This window comes from Oryzias latipes, chromosome 10, assembly GCF_053564925.1.
Source record: "Oryzias latipes strain Hd-rR chromosome 10, Olatipes_Hd-rR_3.1".
NCBI classification, from domain to species: domain Eukaryota; kingdom Metazoa; phylum Chordata; class Actinopteri; order Beloniformes; family Adrianichthyidae; genus Oryzias; species Oryzias latipes.
The window spans coordinates 4,022,291-4,036,619 of NC_136246.1; the positions used below are offsets into that span (position 1 = coordinate 4,022,291).

Genomic DNA, 14,329 nt, shown 5'->3' on the forward strand with positions numbered 1-14,329 from the left:
CCTTTAGTTTATTCAACCAAACAAAACATCCCCTTTTAGAAATGCGCTCCATGTTGTTTCACAGAAACCACTCTGAACTGAATCTGTCAGGCCTCTGCCAAATGCTAACAATGTCCCTACAATGAAAATATCCAAAGGAGCAGCGCTGAATGAGAGGTTATGGTGCCCACCATGCAAACTGCAAAGTGATTCATCCCAGCCTGAAGAGTCGGGGAAACATCACTGCTGTGCAGGGAACACACAGCTGTTAATAAATCACACCCAACATCAGAACTGCATGTCTTTAGAAGAGATGTGGAGGCGTCTTGGTACCTGCATTTACCACTGCATATCTCAAAGTCCCACTCTGAACATTTTCAGTGTTCCCAGTGGTGTTGTAATTATGGTTATGCAGTTTTTGTCTTAAAGGGCATAGTTTCTGCAGAGCAGCAGGAGTTCATCACAAATGTGCCTCTGAGCGGTGGGCAGGACCATTGGCACTGAGCAACCCCGCCCCCTTTTCCTCTTCCTGTTGCTAAGAGCTCAGAGCAGGGAGCTTGTGGCCCTCCCAGTGTATTTTCTACATTACAAATAAACTCTTTCAAATGTTTTGCATCTGCTCCTGATTCACATTTTAATAAAAAAATACTCAGAAATGCAGTTTTAAGCTTCATTTTCTTCATAAATGTCCTCCATCATCAGAGAAAAGCCACAAATACATGTTAAAAACACCAAAAACACAATTTTCATCAGGGTGGGTCTTTAGGGCTAAAGAGAGTGTGATGGACCTCCTCACAGTGTGACACAGAAACAAGCAAAGATGAGCTTTTTGTCGCTGAAACTGAACAACAAATGATTCCTGTCAATAAAGTTAGTTATTGACTGGAAGGATTTCAAGAAGTCTTTTCAAAGTTCTATCCTGGCATGATGTAAACCGGCCCTGACAGAAGCTTCTTTTAAACGAGCAGCCCTTAAACCAGAGGGGTCAAAGTCATTTTTCACTGAGGGCCACATCAGCATAGTGTCTGTCCTCAAAGGACCAGATGTAACTTATACATGTAACTTAATGTAATGAAAAATAAATGTAACTACTCCTTGATGTTAAATAACTCATTTATCTATTTATTATAACTTTTTAAAGTGACAATTCCAGTTGCATAGAAAACATATGTTTGCTTGTTACTTTAGCATAAATCCTTTTAAATTTGATTCTGTCAGCTAGAGATGAATAAATACACAGTAATTTTTATTTTAAGAAATGAAAAACTTTTATGTTCTTGCTGCCCACATAAAATTGCATGGTGGGTCACATTTGACCCCCGGGCCTTGACTTTGACACATGTGCCCTAAACAGACTCAGCAGTGATTCTGAAGTGATAACCAGACCAGCAGCCTGTGATGATTCTGTTCTTTAGAGCTCTGTGATCAATGCGCGCAAACACGTTTTATTGTGTTCATGCACACAGGGAAAGCAACATCCCAAACGCACACCGCTGAGACAACATCATGTTTTGGAGACACACAGACACAAACTGAGCCCTAACAGTTGAACTTTTTTCTCCTGTCCAGGTACGACTTCGTAGAGATCAAGGATCTGGCTGAGAAGGGGCTCCCAGGTCGCTGGTGTGGGTCGGCGCCGGTGCCAACAAGTATCATTTCCAGAGGCAGCCAGATTGTTATTCGATTCCTTTCTGATGAGTACTTTCCATCCGAGCCAGGGTTCTGCATCCACTACTCCCTTCAGTCTATGGTAAGTCCCATCACTGTGCTGCTCTGCGGTTTTTTCACCAGACCCGGACCATGAATGTGGGGTTTTGACAAATCAACTGCAACTAGTTAGAGTTGTCTTGGTGCTTCAGTTTCCAGATCACAGTAGTTTCTCTGAGATACACAAGCTTGTCCTCAACTTTCCCCTTAAGCGCTGTGTGGAGCACAACCGTAACTGTCCATATACATCTTAATTTGCTGTGACCTGCAGCAGAAACAGACTCTGCTGAATGTTTCTGTTTGCTTTGGAGGGTTTAAGGTTGAGGTTTGGAACATTTGTGAAAGTCTTTAGTCAATCTGCTTCGTGCCATAACGGCATTATTTCAGCAACCATCCAAACAATTATCCTATAAGCTTCTCAGAAGGAAAATGCTGAGTGCAAACATTCATTTGAATGACAGACCATGAAAGGTTAATAACCTTTTTTTTACACAACAGCTGCTAGCTTTACACAAAAGCAAAAAAAAAAAAAATTATTTGGTTCAAAAAATAAATAAAACATCTTACATTTTGTTCTTTTTCTTAAATTTCCGTTCACAGAAAGATAACATATCAACATGTGGTCTAGAATAAACCAAGAATAAACCTTCCCTCCGTAAGGATTAGTGCATCACATCATAATCAATATTCTTCACTACAACTTTGCTTAAAGCTAAAGTCTCACAACTTTGCTTAAAGCTTAGCCTATTTATTATAATTTCTTATAAAGTACAGTGGGGTAAAAGGTATTTAGTCAGCCACCAATTGTGCAAGTTCTCGCACTTAAAAAGATGAGAGAGGCCTGTAATTTTCATCATTGGTAAACCTCAACTATGAAAGATATAGTTGAGGTCCTCCACTCGTTATCTGTAATGACACCTATTTGAACTGGTTATCTATGTAAAGACACCTGTCCACAACCTCAAACAGTCACACTCCAAACTCCACTATTGCCTAGACCAAAGATCTGTCTGAGGACACCAGGAACCAAACTGTTGACCTGCACCAGGCTGGAAAACTGAATCTGCAACAGGTAAGCAGCTTGGTGTGAATAAATCAACAGTGGGAGCAATTATTAGAAAATTGAAGACATACAAGACCACTGATAATCTCCCTCCATCTGGGACTCCCCCCAAGATCTCACCCTGTGGGGTCACAATGATCACAAGAAGGGTAAGCAAAAATCCCAGAACCACACAGGGGACCTAGTGAATGACCTGCAGAGAGCTGGGACCAAAGTAACAAAGGTACCATCAGTAACACACTACACCACCAGGGACTCAAACCCTGCAGTGGCAGACGTGTCCCCCTGCTAAAGTCAGTACATGTGCAGGCCCATCTAAAGTTTGCTAGAGAGCATTTAGATGATCCAGAAGAGGATTGGGAGAATGTCCTATGGTCAGATGAAACCACAACAGAACTTTTTGGTTAAACTCTACTGGTCGTGTTTGTAAGAGAAAGAATGCTGAGCTGCATCCAAAGAACACCAGACCTACTGTAATGCATGGAGGTGGAACCATCATGGTTTGGGGCTGTTTTTCAGCAAAGGGACCAGGACGACTGATGCCTGTAAAGGAAAGAATAAATGGGGCCGTGTTCGGTCAGATTTTGAGTGAAAACCTCCTTCTATCAGCATTGAAGATGAAACATGGCTGGGTCTTTCAGCATGACAACCATCCCAAACACACTGACCAGGTAATGAAGGAGTGGCTTCATAAGAAGCATTTCAAGGTCCTGGAGTGGCATAGCCAGTCTCCAGATATCAACCTATCCGTGTTGCTGAGCAACAGCCCTAATATATCACTGCTGTAGAGGAGATCTGCATGGAGTAATGGGCCACAATTTCAGCAACAGTTTGTGAAGATCTTGTGAAGACTTACAGAAAATGTAAATGTTTGTTATATACGCTTTGCCAACAAAGCGTATATAACAAAGTATTGAGTTGATCTTTTGTTATTGACCAAATACTTATTTTTCACCATAATTTCTTTAAAAATCAGACAATGTGATTTTCTGGTTTTTATTTTACTCATTTTGTTTCTCATTGTTGAGGTTTACCTATGATGAAAATTACAGGCCTCTCTCGTCAATTTAAGTTAGAGAACCTCCACCATTGATGGCTGACTAAATACTTTTTGCCCCACTGTACAAAGCAGACACTTTTTTAGAAGTTTTTCTTTCTTACCTTTTATATCAGAATAAAAAGCAACAAACTATTTCAAAACTTTTGTCATATCAAAATCATAAAAGATAAACTTTTTTAAACACCATTTTTAAAAGAGAGCAGACTTGTAAATGTTAGGGACAAAATTTTAGTTACAGATTACAATTACATCCTGTTTTTATAAACACACTCAAGAAATGTTGGATGTCATTCACTGAAATCTAGTTTCCAAAGCTGAAGTTTCTAAATTATTGTCACGCATCTAGAGTGTTCAACAAACACAAGGAAAAAAACAGATATATATTCTTCAAAAAGACAATTCCATAAGGAAAACTTTATTTTTCTAGTAAAAACAGGACACGTTTCCTATAGTATTTATTAACTAGTATAATAATGAACAAATATTAGAAAAAAGTGTCAATTAAAACTATGAAATATCAGTTTAATTCAGTGAAATCCAACAAGTCCCCTTCAAACGGAGGCATGTTTCTTGGTTTTTTTTTGCATTTCTTCATGGCTCTTTTTAATTTTTGTTCTTTATGGTGCGGAAACCATGAGGAGGAAAGGGAAACTCTGGGCTCCACACGTTCAGTTTGTCTTCCCTTTGAACCTCCCTCCAGCAGAGGAGGAGCTGGCAGCAACAGCAGCTTTCTGTTTCCTCTGTGGTTTACCAGCAGCTACTGGAAGTCTGGGCCATGCCGAGGCCAGCCATTCAGCTTCTATTTAAACAAGCAATGATTCCTCCACACCACTTCCACGGGCTCAAAGGGGCAAAAGTAAGAGCTGCTCTGTAATTCACAGGAAGAGATTTTAGGAAAAGTTACAGGGATGACGCAGAGAGGTTGTGAAAACACAGAGGAGAAGGGGCCTGTTGAATGCAGGGTGGAGAGTGTTGAGCGCTGGGCCCTGTGGGGGAACGCAGCAAACAAAACACACATCATTGTTCCTGCTGCGTGCTGAAAACCCAAAGCAGGCCTGACCTGTGTCGCCCTTTTGGCATAAAAAGATCACTTTTCCAGGTCTGTTTATTTTATGGACTGCAGTTGAGATGAACACCCCAGCTTGTCTAGTCGGCAGCACGATTTATACTGAACAAACAAATGCTTCTTAGATGTGAACAGAAACCCCAAAGCAGATGATCTCATGTTTGTTTTTACACTGAACTTTGCTGCAGTTTTGAGGATCAGGTCCTTTCAGCTGTCACACAGGTGAGTGTGAAGCACTGTGCTGCAGTCACACCCACGCTTTGGAACCATGGCGGTTTCAACCTCTAATCCAAGAGTCCAGGAATCAGGCAGAGAGGCTTTGCGTCCCGTTTTAGTCTGTGCAATTACTTGACTCTGGGTTGACATTCTCAGGGCGGACACTGGGGATAGTAATAAATTACATTTTCTGTGGGCCGGCCGTGGTGCAGAGGTTGAGCGGTTGACCTCTGATCAGATAATTGCCCAATCGGTTTCCCCCTCCATGTGCCAAAGTGTCCTTGGGCAAGACGCTGAGCCCCTACATTGCACCTGGTGGTTATAGGTTGATGTCAGTGTTTGGCAGCTGAGCTTGGGTAAATGGGACTGTGACTGTAAAGAGTTTTGGGCCTTAAAACAAGGTCGAAAAGTGTTATATAAGTGTACGCCAATTACAATTTAGTTGCACTTACCTCAGTAGCATCATTCAATTGTTTGAAGAATATTTCTATCACACCAAACCTGATACTTGACTCAGAAGTTGATCTGCGATGAAGGATCAGTACTCTCCATCCTCTCAGTGCTGAAGCAGAGGCGCTGGTTGAAGGCCACATGTTGTCACACAGAGAGCACTTTGACAGTAATTCCACTGGCCTGGCGCAGAGCCCCCCTGATGCCACGACCTTACCGTTCTGTTTTGTCACTGGAGCTGCTTCACTTGTCACATGCACACTGTCAAATCAGATTTTCTCTCTTAATTTGTCAAATGTAAGCCAAGCTGTATGGAAGCAGCTCAGTCTCTGCAAAGCTTTCAGTGGAAGCACTGATGTGTTGACTCTGGGTCTCTTCTGGTTTCCCTCAGCAGGAACAGCTCTTTACTCAACATCTTTGGGTCATGTTTAAATAATTTAGCTTTTGCTTTTTGTCTTTCACATCAGTGGAAGCCTTTTTTTTAATGGAAGAGAAAACTATACAAGGAATATAAAGAAGCAACCTTTGCCCACGATTTTGTGATTAAAGTAGTTTCAAACTAATATGTCAAGATGTTTCATGATTTGGATTATAAGTTTTTTCATTTTAACTCGGTAGTATTTTATGAAGTAACAATACTTTGACTCCTCCCCCTCTTCTGCGCATAATGAACCCTCTTCTTCACAAAGTCCTTTTCTATACGGGGGTGGTTAACAGCCCTATGTGAGGGTTGTTGTTTCAGAATGCTCAGCCCAGCACAGTAATCTGAACCTGTCATTTTAGCAACCAGGAAGAAGATCATGTGAGAGCTGCAAAGGAGAAAACAAAGTTCAGGCGAGCTGCTGCTCTACAGCTCTTTCTGCAGAAACATGGCCAGACTTACACACAACGACAGAAGACACTGTGTGTTGGTGATTACATTAGATCCATACTGAGGCGTGCTCTGACCCAGGCCGGCCTCGGCAGGCTAACTCTGAATGTGTCTAAGCATGGAACCATCACAAGAGCCAAAGGATCTGGGTCTAAGAGTCAAAAGAAACAATAGTTCCTGTTGTGAATATTTCCCAAGAATCATTGAGTAAGACTGCCAAATTCTGTAGTTATAACCTGAGAGTGAATGTAAAACCCAACCTCTCTCTGATGTGGTTCCCCCCTGTAAGTCATTAAACCTCGTCTGCCTGAAACTTCAGCTGCAGCTTTAGCATCGAGCTGTTAGCAGCTGCTGCTTGGGAGCTTTTCCTTGGTTTAAAGGAGTCACAATGTTGCCCTCTGCCCATCAGTCACATGGGATCAGAGTGAGCAGTGAGCTGACATGTTGAACAAACAGTTCAGAAGATTGGGCTCTTCTATTGTGGGAAGACCCCCCCCCATCAACCTTCTTTGACTGCACACTGCAGCCTGGGGAGCTTGGAGCCTGGAACAAATAATTGTGTCACTGGGCAGAGCCTTGGGAACAGGCTCATATGCAAAGTGGCTGAGAAGGTGACAGAGGAGAAATGACAGTGGATCATAACATTCTACTGTTGGTAAAGCTGTCTGCTTTAGAGAAAACAGTCAGCAGATGATGCTATGATGAACAGTTGCTCTTATTGAATTGGAACATATCAACCCTTGTGCTATCCTAGGCACTTTAACGTTGGGAGTTGGGTCATGTAGACCCACTAGACAGTGCTCTAAACCTTTTTTCTTCAATGATTTGTGATCTTCACTGGTGTCCATGGATTTCATGAAATCCTCTTCACCTTTATCCACCTTTGTCATGGTAGGGAGAACACGTCAATGTAAGGGTGGGGTCATCTGGACCCCATAGGATAGCACAAGGGTTAAAAGTTTAAGACATTCAATGTAATAAACAATGAACACATATGGTCATCAAGTGGCTCATCTTGCTAAAGGTTACGGTTGTTTTGTCTCTTCTACTGCCAGATGTTTGATGCTCTCCTGCAGGAAGTCACCTCTCACACACAGTTTTAAAACAATACTCTTCAGCATCCATCAAGAAGGTTCATGGAATTTCACTCATCCAGTCTGAAGGTGTTTTATGGATTTGGAGAAGGCGTTTGACCGCGTCCCCAGTAATTCTCCTGTGGAAGGGGCTCTGGGAGTATGGGGTCTGGGAGCCTTACTGAGGGCTGTCCGGTCTCTGTATGACCAGAGCTGACATCATCTGCTCTTTGCAGATGATGTTGTCCTGTTGGCTTCATCAAGCCAGGACCTCCAGCATGCATTGGGGCAGTTTGCGGCCGAGTGTGAAGCGGCTGGAATGAGGGTCAGCACCGCTAAATCTGAGGCCATGGTTCTCGACCGGAGAAAGGTAGTTTGCCATTTTTCTGTGGGTGGAGTGTTCCTGCAGCGTCCGTAGTTATGCGGTCTCTGTGTCGGTCCGTTTAGGTAAAGAGAGAGCTGAGCTAGAAATGGAAGCTCTCAATTATTTGGTCAATCTGCATTCCAGTACTCACCTATGGTCATGAGCTCTGGGTCATGACTGAAAGAACAAAGTCCTGAATACAAACGGCTGAAATGAGCTTCCTCCGTAGGGTGTCTGGGCGCTCCCTTAGAGATGGGGGGAGAAGCTCGGTCACCTGCGAAAGCTCGGAGTAGAACCGCTTGTCCTCCACATCCAGTTGAGGTGGCTCAGGTGTCTAGTCCGGATACCTTCTGGACGCCCCGTGGAAGACCCAGGACACGCTGGAGAGACTATTTCACTCCAGTGTGTCCTGGGAACGTCTTAGGGTTCTCCCAGAGGAACTGGAGGAAGTGGCCGGGAAGTTTTCCTTAGTCTTAGTCTTTTGCTTAGACTGCTGCCCCCGAGACTCAGTCCCGGATAAGCGGAAGAGGATGGATGGATGGATGTACTCTTTCAGCACACTCATTGTAATGTAACAATAAAAAAAACTATAGTGCTCATCCCAAAGCAGATTATTCTTTCTTCATAAGTGTGACTACACAGTGGAACAGCTGCTTATATTCTGTTTTTTTCTGACAGGAATGTCCCAGATTTTCAAGTGAAGTCATTTTGCAATGTGTACAGGTGTTAAACAGCAAAGGTTCCTTAGTCTAATAAATAAATAGTAAATGGCATATACAGTGTTCCTCCGCTTAGTCCCGTTTCACGTACAGTGGTGGACAAAATTGTTGGTAGCCCTCAGTTAAAGAAAGAAAGTGTCACGATGGGGGGTGGCTCGAGAGCCGGTAGGACCCAGATGCAGAGGCGGAGGCACGGAGTTCAGGGACTGGAGGGTTTAATTAAACGAAAGGCGCTGCAGAGCAGGAAATACAAAACAAAAACTTACATTGGCGTGGCGAGGAACATGGAACAAGAGCGTGGCGAGGAACAGGATGACAAGAACACCAAGACAGAGCTAATGGACCAGCACAGGAGGAAGGCAGAGACAAGACTTATATACAGACAGGGCAGACAAGACACAGGTGAACACAATCAGGGCAGATGGGGACCAAAGGAAGTAAAACTCAAGAAACAAGACAAGACAGAAAACCTTTCAAAATAAAACAGGAAACAGAACCAAACAAGACAGAACAGGAACCAAGACGAAAAACAAGACACAACAAACTCAAACCATGACAGAAAGTCCACAATGCTCACTGAAACGACTTGAAATGTTCAAAAGTAGCGATAAATTAAAATGTATTAAAAATCAAATAATCAAAATCAGCCATTACTTTTGAGTTGCTGATTAACAGAATTATTTAAAAAAACAAACTAATGAAATAGAGCTGGACAAAAATGATATAACTTCATATTTTGTTGCACAACCTTTTGAGGCAATCACTGCAATGAAACTGTGTCTTTGTTTGTCAATGAGCCTTCTGCACCTGTCCACAGGTATTTTGGCCCACTCCTCATGTGTAACGGTTTCAGTTCCTTTGTGTTTTGTTCCTGGGTTTCCTGTTTTATTTTGTAGTATTTCCTGTTTTGTTGTTGTTTTGAGTTTTACCTTGCCCCATCAGTCCTGAGTGTTTCCACCTGTGTCTTGTTGCCTTGTATGTATTTAAGTCCTGTCTTTCCCTTCCTCCTGGGCTGGTCCATATTGTATTCTTCCCCGGTTTTCGAGCTTAGTGCATTTTTAGTGTTTCGAGTTTCTAGCCTGCCGTATGCAGTGGTTTTGGTTTTGTCTTTAGTTTTGTTATTAAAACCCCTTTCTCCTGCAACCTCCTGCCTCCTCTCCTCTCTGCGCCTGGGTACTCCCTCTTCTTTCCCCCCGTGACATCATGAGCAAACTGCTCCAGTTGTCTCAGGTTTGACGGGTGTCTTCTCCAAATGGTATGTTTCAGCTCCTTCCACTGATGTTCAATGGGATTCAGATCTGGGCTCATAGAAGGCCACTTCAGAATAGTCCAACGCTTTTCTCTGAGCCATTCTTTGGGATTTTTGGCTGTGTGTTTTGGATCATTGTCCTGTTGGAAGACCCATGACCTCCCACTGAGACCAAGCTTTCTGACACTAGGCAGCACATTTCTACCCAGAATGCCTTGATAATCGGGAGATTTCATTTGACCTTGCACAACTTCAAGACACCCTGTGGCAGATGCATCAAAGCAGCCCCAAAACAGAACTGAGCCTCCATGTTTCACAGTAGGGACAGTGTTCTTTTGGTTGGATGCTTCATTTTTGAGTCTACCAACATACAGTAGAGCTGATGTGCCTTACCAAAAAGCTCCAGTTTTTGTCTCATCTGTCCAAAGAACATTTTCCCAGAAGCTTTGTGGCTTGTCAAAATGCATTTTTGCAAATTCCAGTCTGGCTTTTTTATGATTTCCTTTCAACAGTGGTGTCCTCCTTGGTCGTCTCCCATGAAGTCCACTCTGGCTCAAACAACCACGAATGGTGCGATCTTACACTGATGTACCTTGATCTAGGAGTTCACCTTTAATGTCTTTGGAGGTTATTCTGGGCTCTTTGGATACAGTTCCAACTATCCGTCTCCTCAGTTTGTCATCAATTTTCCTCTTCCGGCCACGTCCAGGAAGGTTGGCTACTGTCCCGTGGGTCTTAAACTTCTGAATAATATGTGCCACTGTCGGCACAGGAACTTCAAGCTGCTTAGAGATGGTTTTATAGCCTTTACCTTTACTATGTTTGTCTATAATTTTGTTTCTTATGTCCTGGGAAAATTCTCTCCTTGGCTTTCGTTTGTCCATGTTCACACATGTGGTACACACCTTTTCACCAAACAGCAACGTGACTATTTGTCTCCCTTTAAATAGGCAGACTGGCTGATTATGGGTTTGAAAACAGCTGTGATGTCAATTAAAGGACATACCTGAGTTCATCATGACCCTTTGGGCAATTAGTTCTCAGTCTTTCATGGAGGTACCATCATTTTTGTCCAGCCCTATTTCATTAGTTTGTTTTTTTAAAAATTCTGCTAATCAACAACTCAAAAGTAATGGCTAATCTTTATTATGTAATTTTCAATAAATTTAAATTTATTGTTACTTTTGAACGTTTCAAGTGAGCATTGTGGACTTTCTTTCTTTAACTGAGGGCTACCAACAATTTTGTCCACCACTGTATTCGCAGATTTTCTTCAGTTATGTGACTCTTCCAGTTCATCACTAAAACTCAGAAAACACAAGACTTTTGTATGAGACTTTTGCTTCCGTGGAAAGTACTGCAGGAATTTCTGAGGAAGGGGGGCAGAAATGAAGAGCACGCCTGCCGTCAGCCTCCATAGGCTGGTTCCACCAGTTCCTGAACCGCAAAACAGAAATTTGTGCCCCTGCTGACTCAGAAGTGGCAGGAAAATATCCTGATATGCTGAAGAAGATAATGGCAAAGACTATTTATCATCCGGATGAATGAATGATGAATGAAACTGGTGTTTTCCCTTGCCAGAATTTGTCTCCCCTCTGGACACTCAAATTGCACTGCAGGACGTCTCGCACTTAACTGATGAAGGAGGAGTAATGAGCTCCTGTTTTTAAGGCACAGAGAGACAGTGAGAAATTAAATGTTTTAGAAAGTATCAGAAAGGTTTCAGAAGGATTTTTGATAAATAAGGATCAGTGATGGACTTTCTTCGCCCGTGGGGGTGGGTAGGTGGTTCTTCGTGGAAATATCCCCCGCAAATAAGGGGGGTATACTGTACAGGGGATGCTTTCCATAAATAGTTTTATGCAACTCTGACAGACTGAACACATTCTCTACAGGAGACACAGCACGTAGCAGATTGAATGACAAGGTCTACAGCCAATTTAGATGCAGAACACAGCATGCTGTTTAAAAATTACGAAGGTGACTCATCATAATATCTGGTCCGTTCAGTCCAGCTCAGCTGGCTGTTTAACAAGTCAGAACGTTCAGAAAAATGAGATCTTCACCATCATTTTCACCATCCTGTTTGTGTGTGTGCTTTTGTTTTTCTTAGAGTACATCAGAACCTGAGCTCCTTGCGGCTCCTCCCTCCTCCATGCAGAATATGGAGGAGCTCTCAGAGGCTGTGGCTGGGCTGAGCACCGTGGAGGAGGTCATGAGGTACCTGGAGCCAGAGCAATGGCAGCTGGACATGGAGGAGCTGTACAAACCTTCGTGGCATGTGCTGGGGAAGTCATTCATCCACAACAAGAAGCCCCGAGGTTAGAACCACTTCACTCATCTGTTAAGATTTATTAACAAATAAAAACACACAAAGTGTTATACCTGAACATATTGGTTACATCAAGTTACAGGCCTTTTTCTAATTTACCTTTGCAAGCAGGTTTGTGTGAGCAGTAAATCCAAGCATCTGAGGGAGCTTTGACACTCCTCAACTCCACATTGTTTTCAGCCTTGGTTTGTTTCGTGTGGTGAGAGCAGTAAGAATGTGTACCAGGACTGGAAGCCAAAACTGGATTAAAACTTCCAAACCGAAGGAGGCTCCGTCCTATTTAAACTGTTTCAGTCTTCTAGTGTAAACTGATCCAAATTAGAAAAGGAAACTCTCTGATGCATGTAGGTCACTACAGATGTCTTTGGCCTTGAGAAAGTCCCTGCTTAGCTCATCATCAGTGTATCAACATGTTCTTTCTGTTTGTTTGACTTGCCTGAAACACTTCTCACTTGTGTGATCTCTACAAATGGTTGTACTAGTTCTTCTAATATACAAGTGAGGAAAAAACTCATTTGTATTTGGACAATTATTTGATTTAATTCATATGAGAGTGAATTTCGTCCAGAAAAACTAAGAAAGAACTGGTTTTGGGCAAACAGCTCCTTTGAAACATAAAGGGTTACAAAGCTAAGTTTTCGGTACTAAACTATATTTGTATGATGTTTGTCTATTCCACTATAGTTCTCAACATGTCAGAATAGTTCCTTCAATACTCGTAGCTCTATCATCAGCTTCAATACTGTGAATAAAAGGACTCAGAAACGACGTTCACACCGCCCTTGGCGATGCACGTTCAAGCCACCACTTTCAATCAAGTCTATTTAACACACATAAATGTACTTTTCAGCTTCCACATTTAAAACTCACTTACACAAGTTTCTCCGACTATTTGAAGGCTCTTCGTACAATATCCGTGGCCATTGAAAGTTGTAAGTAAAACCAGGTTAAACTTTGACCAACATTTGGTAGTGTTGGCGTTCCTTTAATTCATGGAAGTTCAAACCATTTGAAAATTGTTTGTGAAGGAGAGAGAAATTAATATTTGGCGTTTGTGTTCGACTGGAATTCTATGACACCAAGTCTTTCTTTTATCAGAATAGAGCAGTCAAAGACAAAGGCTGTAGCAAGATTCACCAGATTTCCACCGCTTAAACAGACTTTACCAATTGTAGGTGGCGGACATGCGTTAGTAAATGGTAATTGGCAAATACCTATATACAGTACATCATCAAAAGTATTGGCTCACACATCCAAATGATCAGAATCAGGTGTCCTAATCTCTTGTTCTGGCCATAGGTGTGTAAAATCATCATTCAGATATGCAGACTGTTTTCACAAACATTTGGGAAAGAATGGGCCGTTCTCAGAGCTCAGTGAATTCCAGCGTGGAGCTGTCACAGGACGCCACCTGTGCCACAAATCCAGTGGTGAAATGTTCTTTCTCCTAAATATTCCATAATCAACTGGCAGCTCAGAACAAAGTGAAAGAGTTTGGGAACAAAAGCAACTCAGCCACCAAGTAGTAGACCACATAAACTAATGAAGACGGGTCAGCGGATGCTGAAGCACACAGTGCAAAGAGGCAGAGTCGATTGGACACTAAAAAAACAACCAAACGTTGGCGTACGACCCAAAACAGCTGGAGATATGGTTTCAAGGATCTTGTTGAGGTTTATTACTTCATTTCCATTTATGACAGGTCGAAATCAGCCATTTGGATTTTATTAGAGCTCAGATTAACCCATATTTAGGGGCGTGTTGTTTTTTTGTTTTGTTTTTTTTTGGTTGATGGACCTTTGGATGAACTCAACAGAGGTCAGTTGTTGTTTTTTCTTTCAGGTGGGCAGAGCACAGTCTGGTCAGAGTCTTTTCCATTCAAGACTTTTTTGCGCTACCTGGCAGGGACACTTACCTCTGAGGTTGTGGTATAGATCTGCACCACCCCTCAGTTTTTAACTGCACACCCTATGGTGGGAGGGCATCACTGCTTACAACCAGAAGTGTTTAATCTTCTAGTATCAATCACTTTGTGTAGATGTTAGCGGTTCTCCCCATCAGAACCTAATTCCCCTTGTAATCCTGACATAACTCCTCACAAATCCCTAGGATTAAGAAAAGAACCTTTATAAAAATGAAGATAGTGAATATTTAAAAATCCCATCTCTTTTTGGCAATTT

At 42.4% G+C, this 14,329-nt stretch overlaps 1 protein-coding gene across 1 annotated transcript in view; it reads left to right on the plus strand.

Annotated features, from left to right (window-relative positions):
- The window catches only part of pdgfc (platelet derived growth factor c), a 62,728-nt gene that overhangs the window by 45,660 nt on the left and 2,739 nt on the right, over positions 1 to 14,329 (plus strand). The window contains exons 3-4 of the mRNA XM_011473137.4: positions 1,549 to 1,729; positions 11,931 to 12,138. Coding sequence (XP_011471439.1) covers positions 1,549 to 1,729; positions 11,931 to 12,138 — 389 coding nt within the window. The remainder of the gene's footprint in view (positions 1 to 1,548; positions 1,730 to 11,930; positions 12,139 to 14,329) is intronic.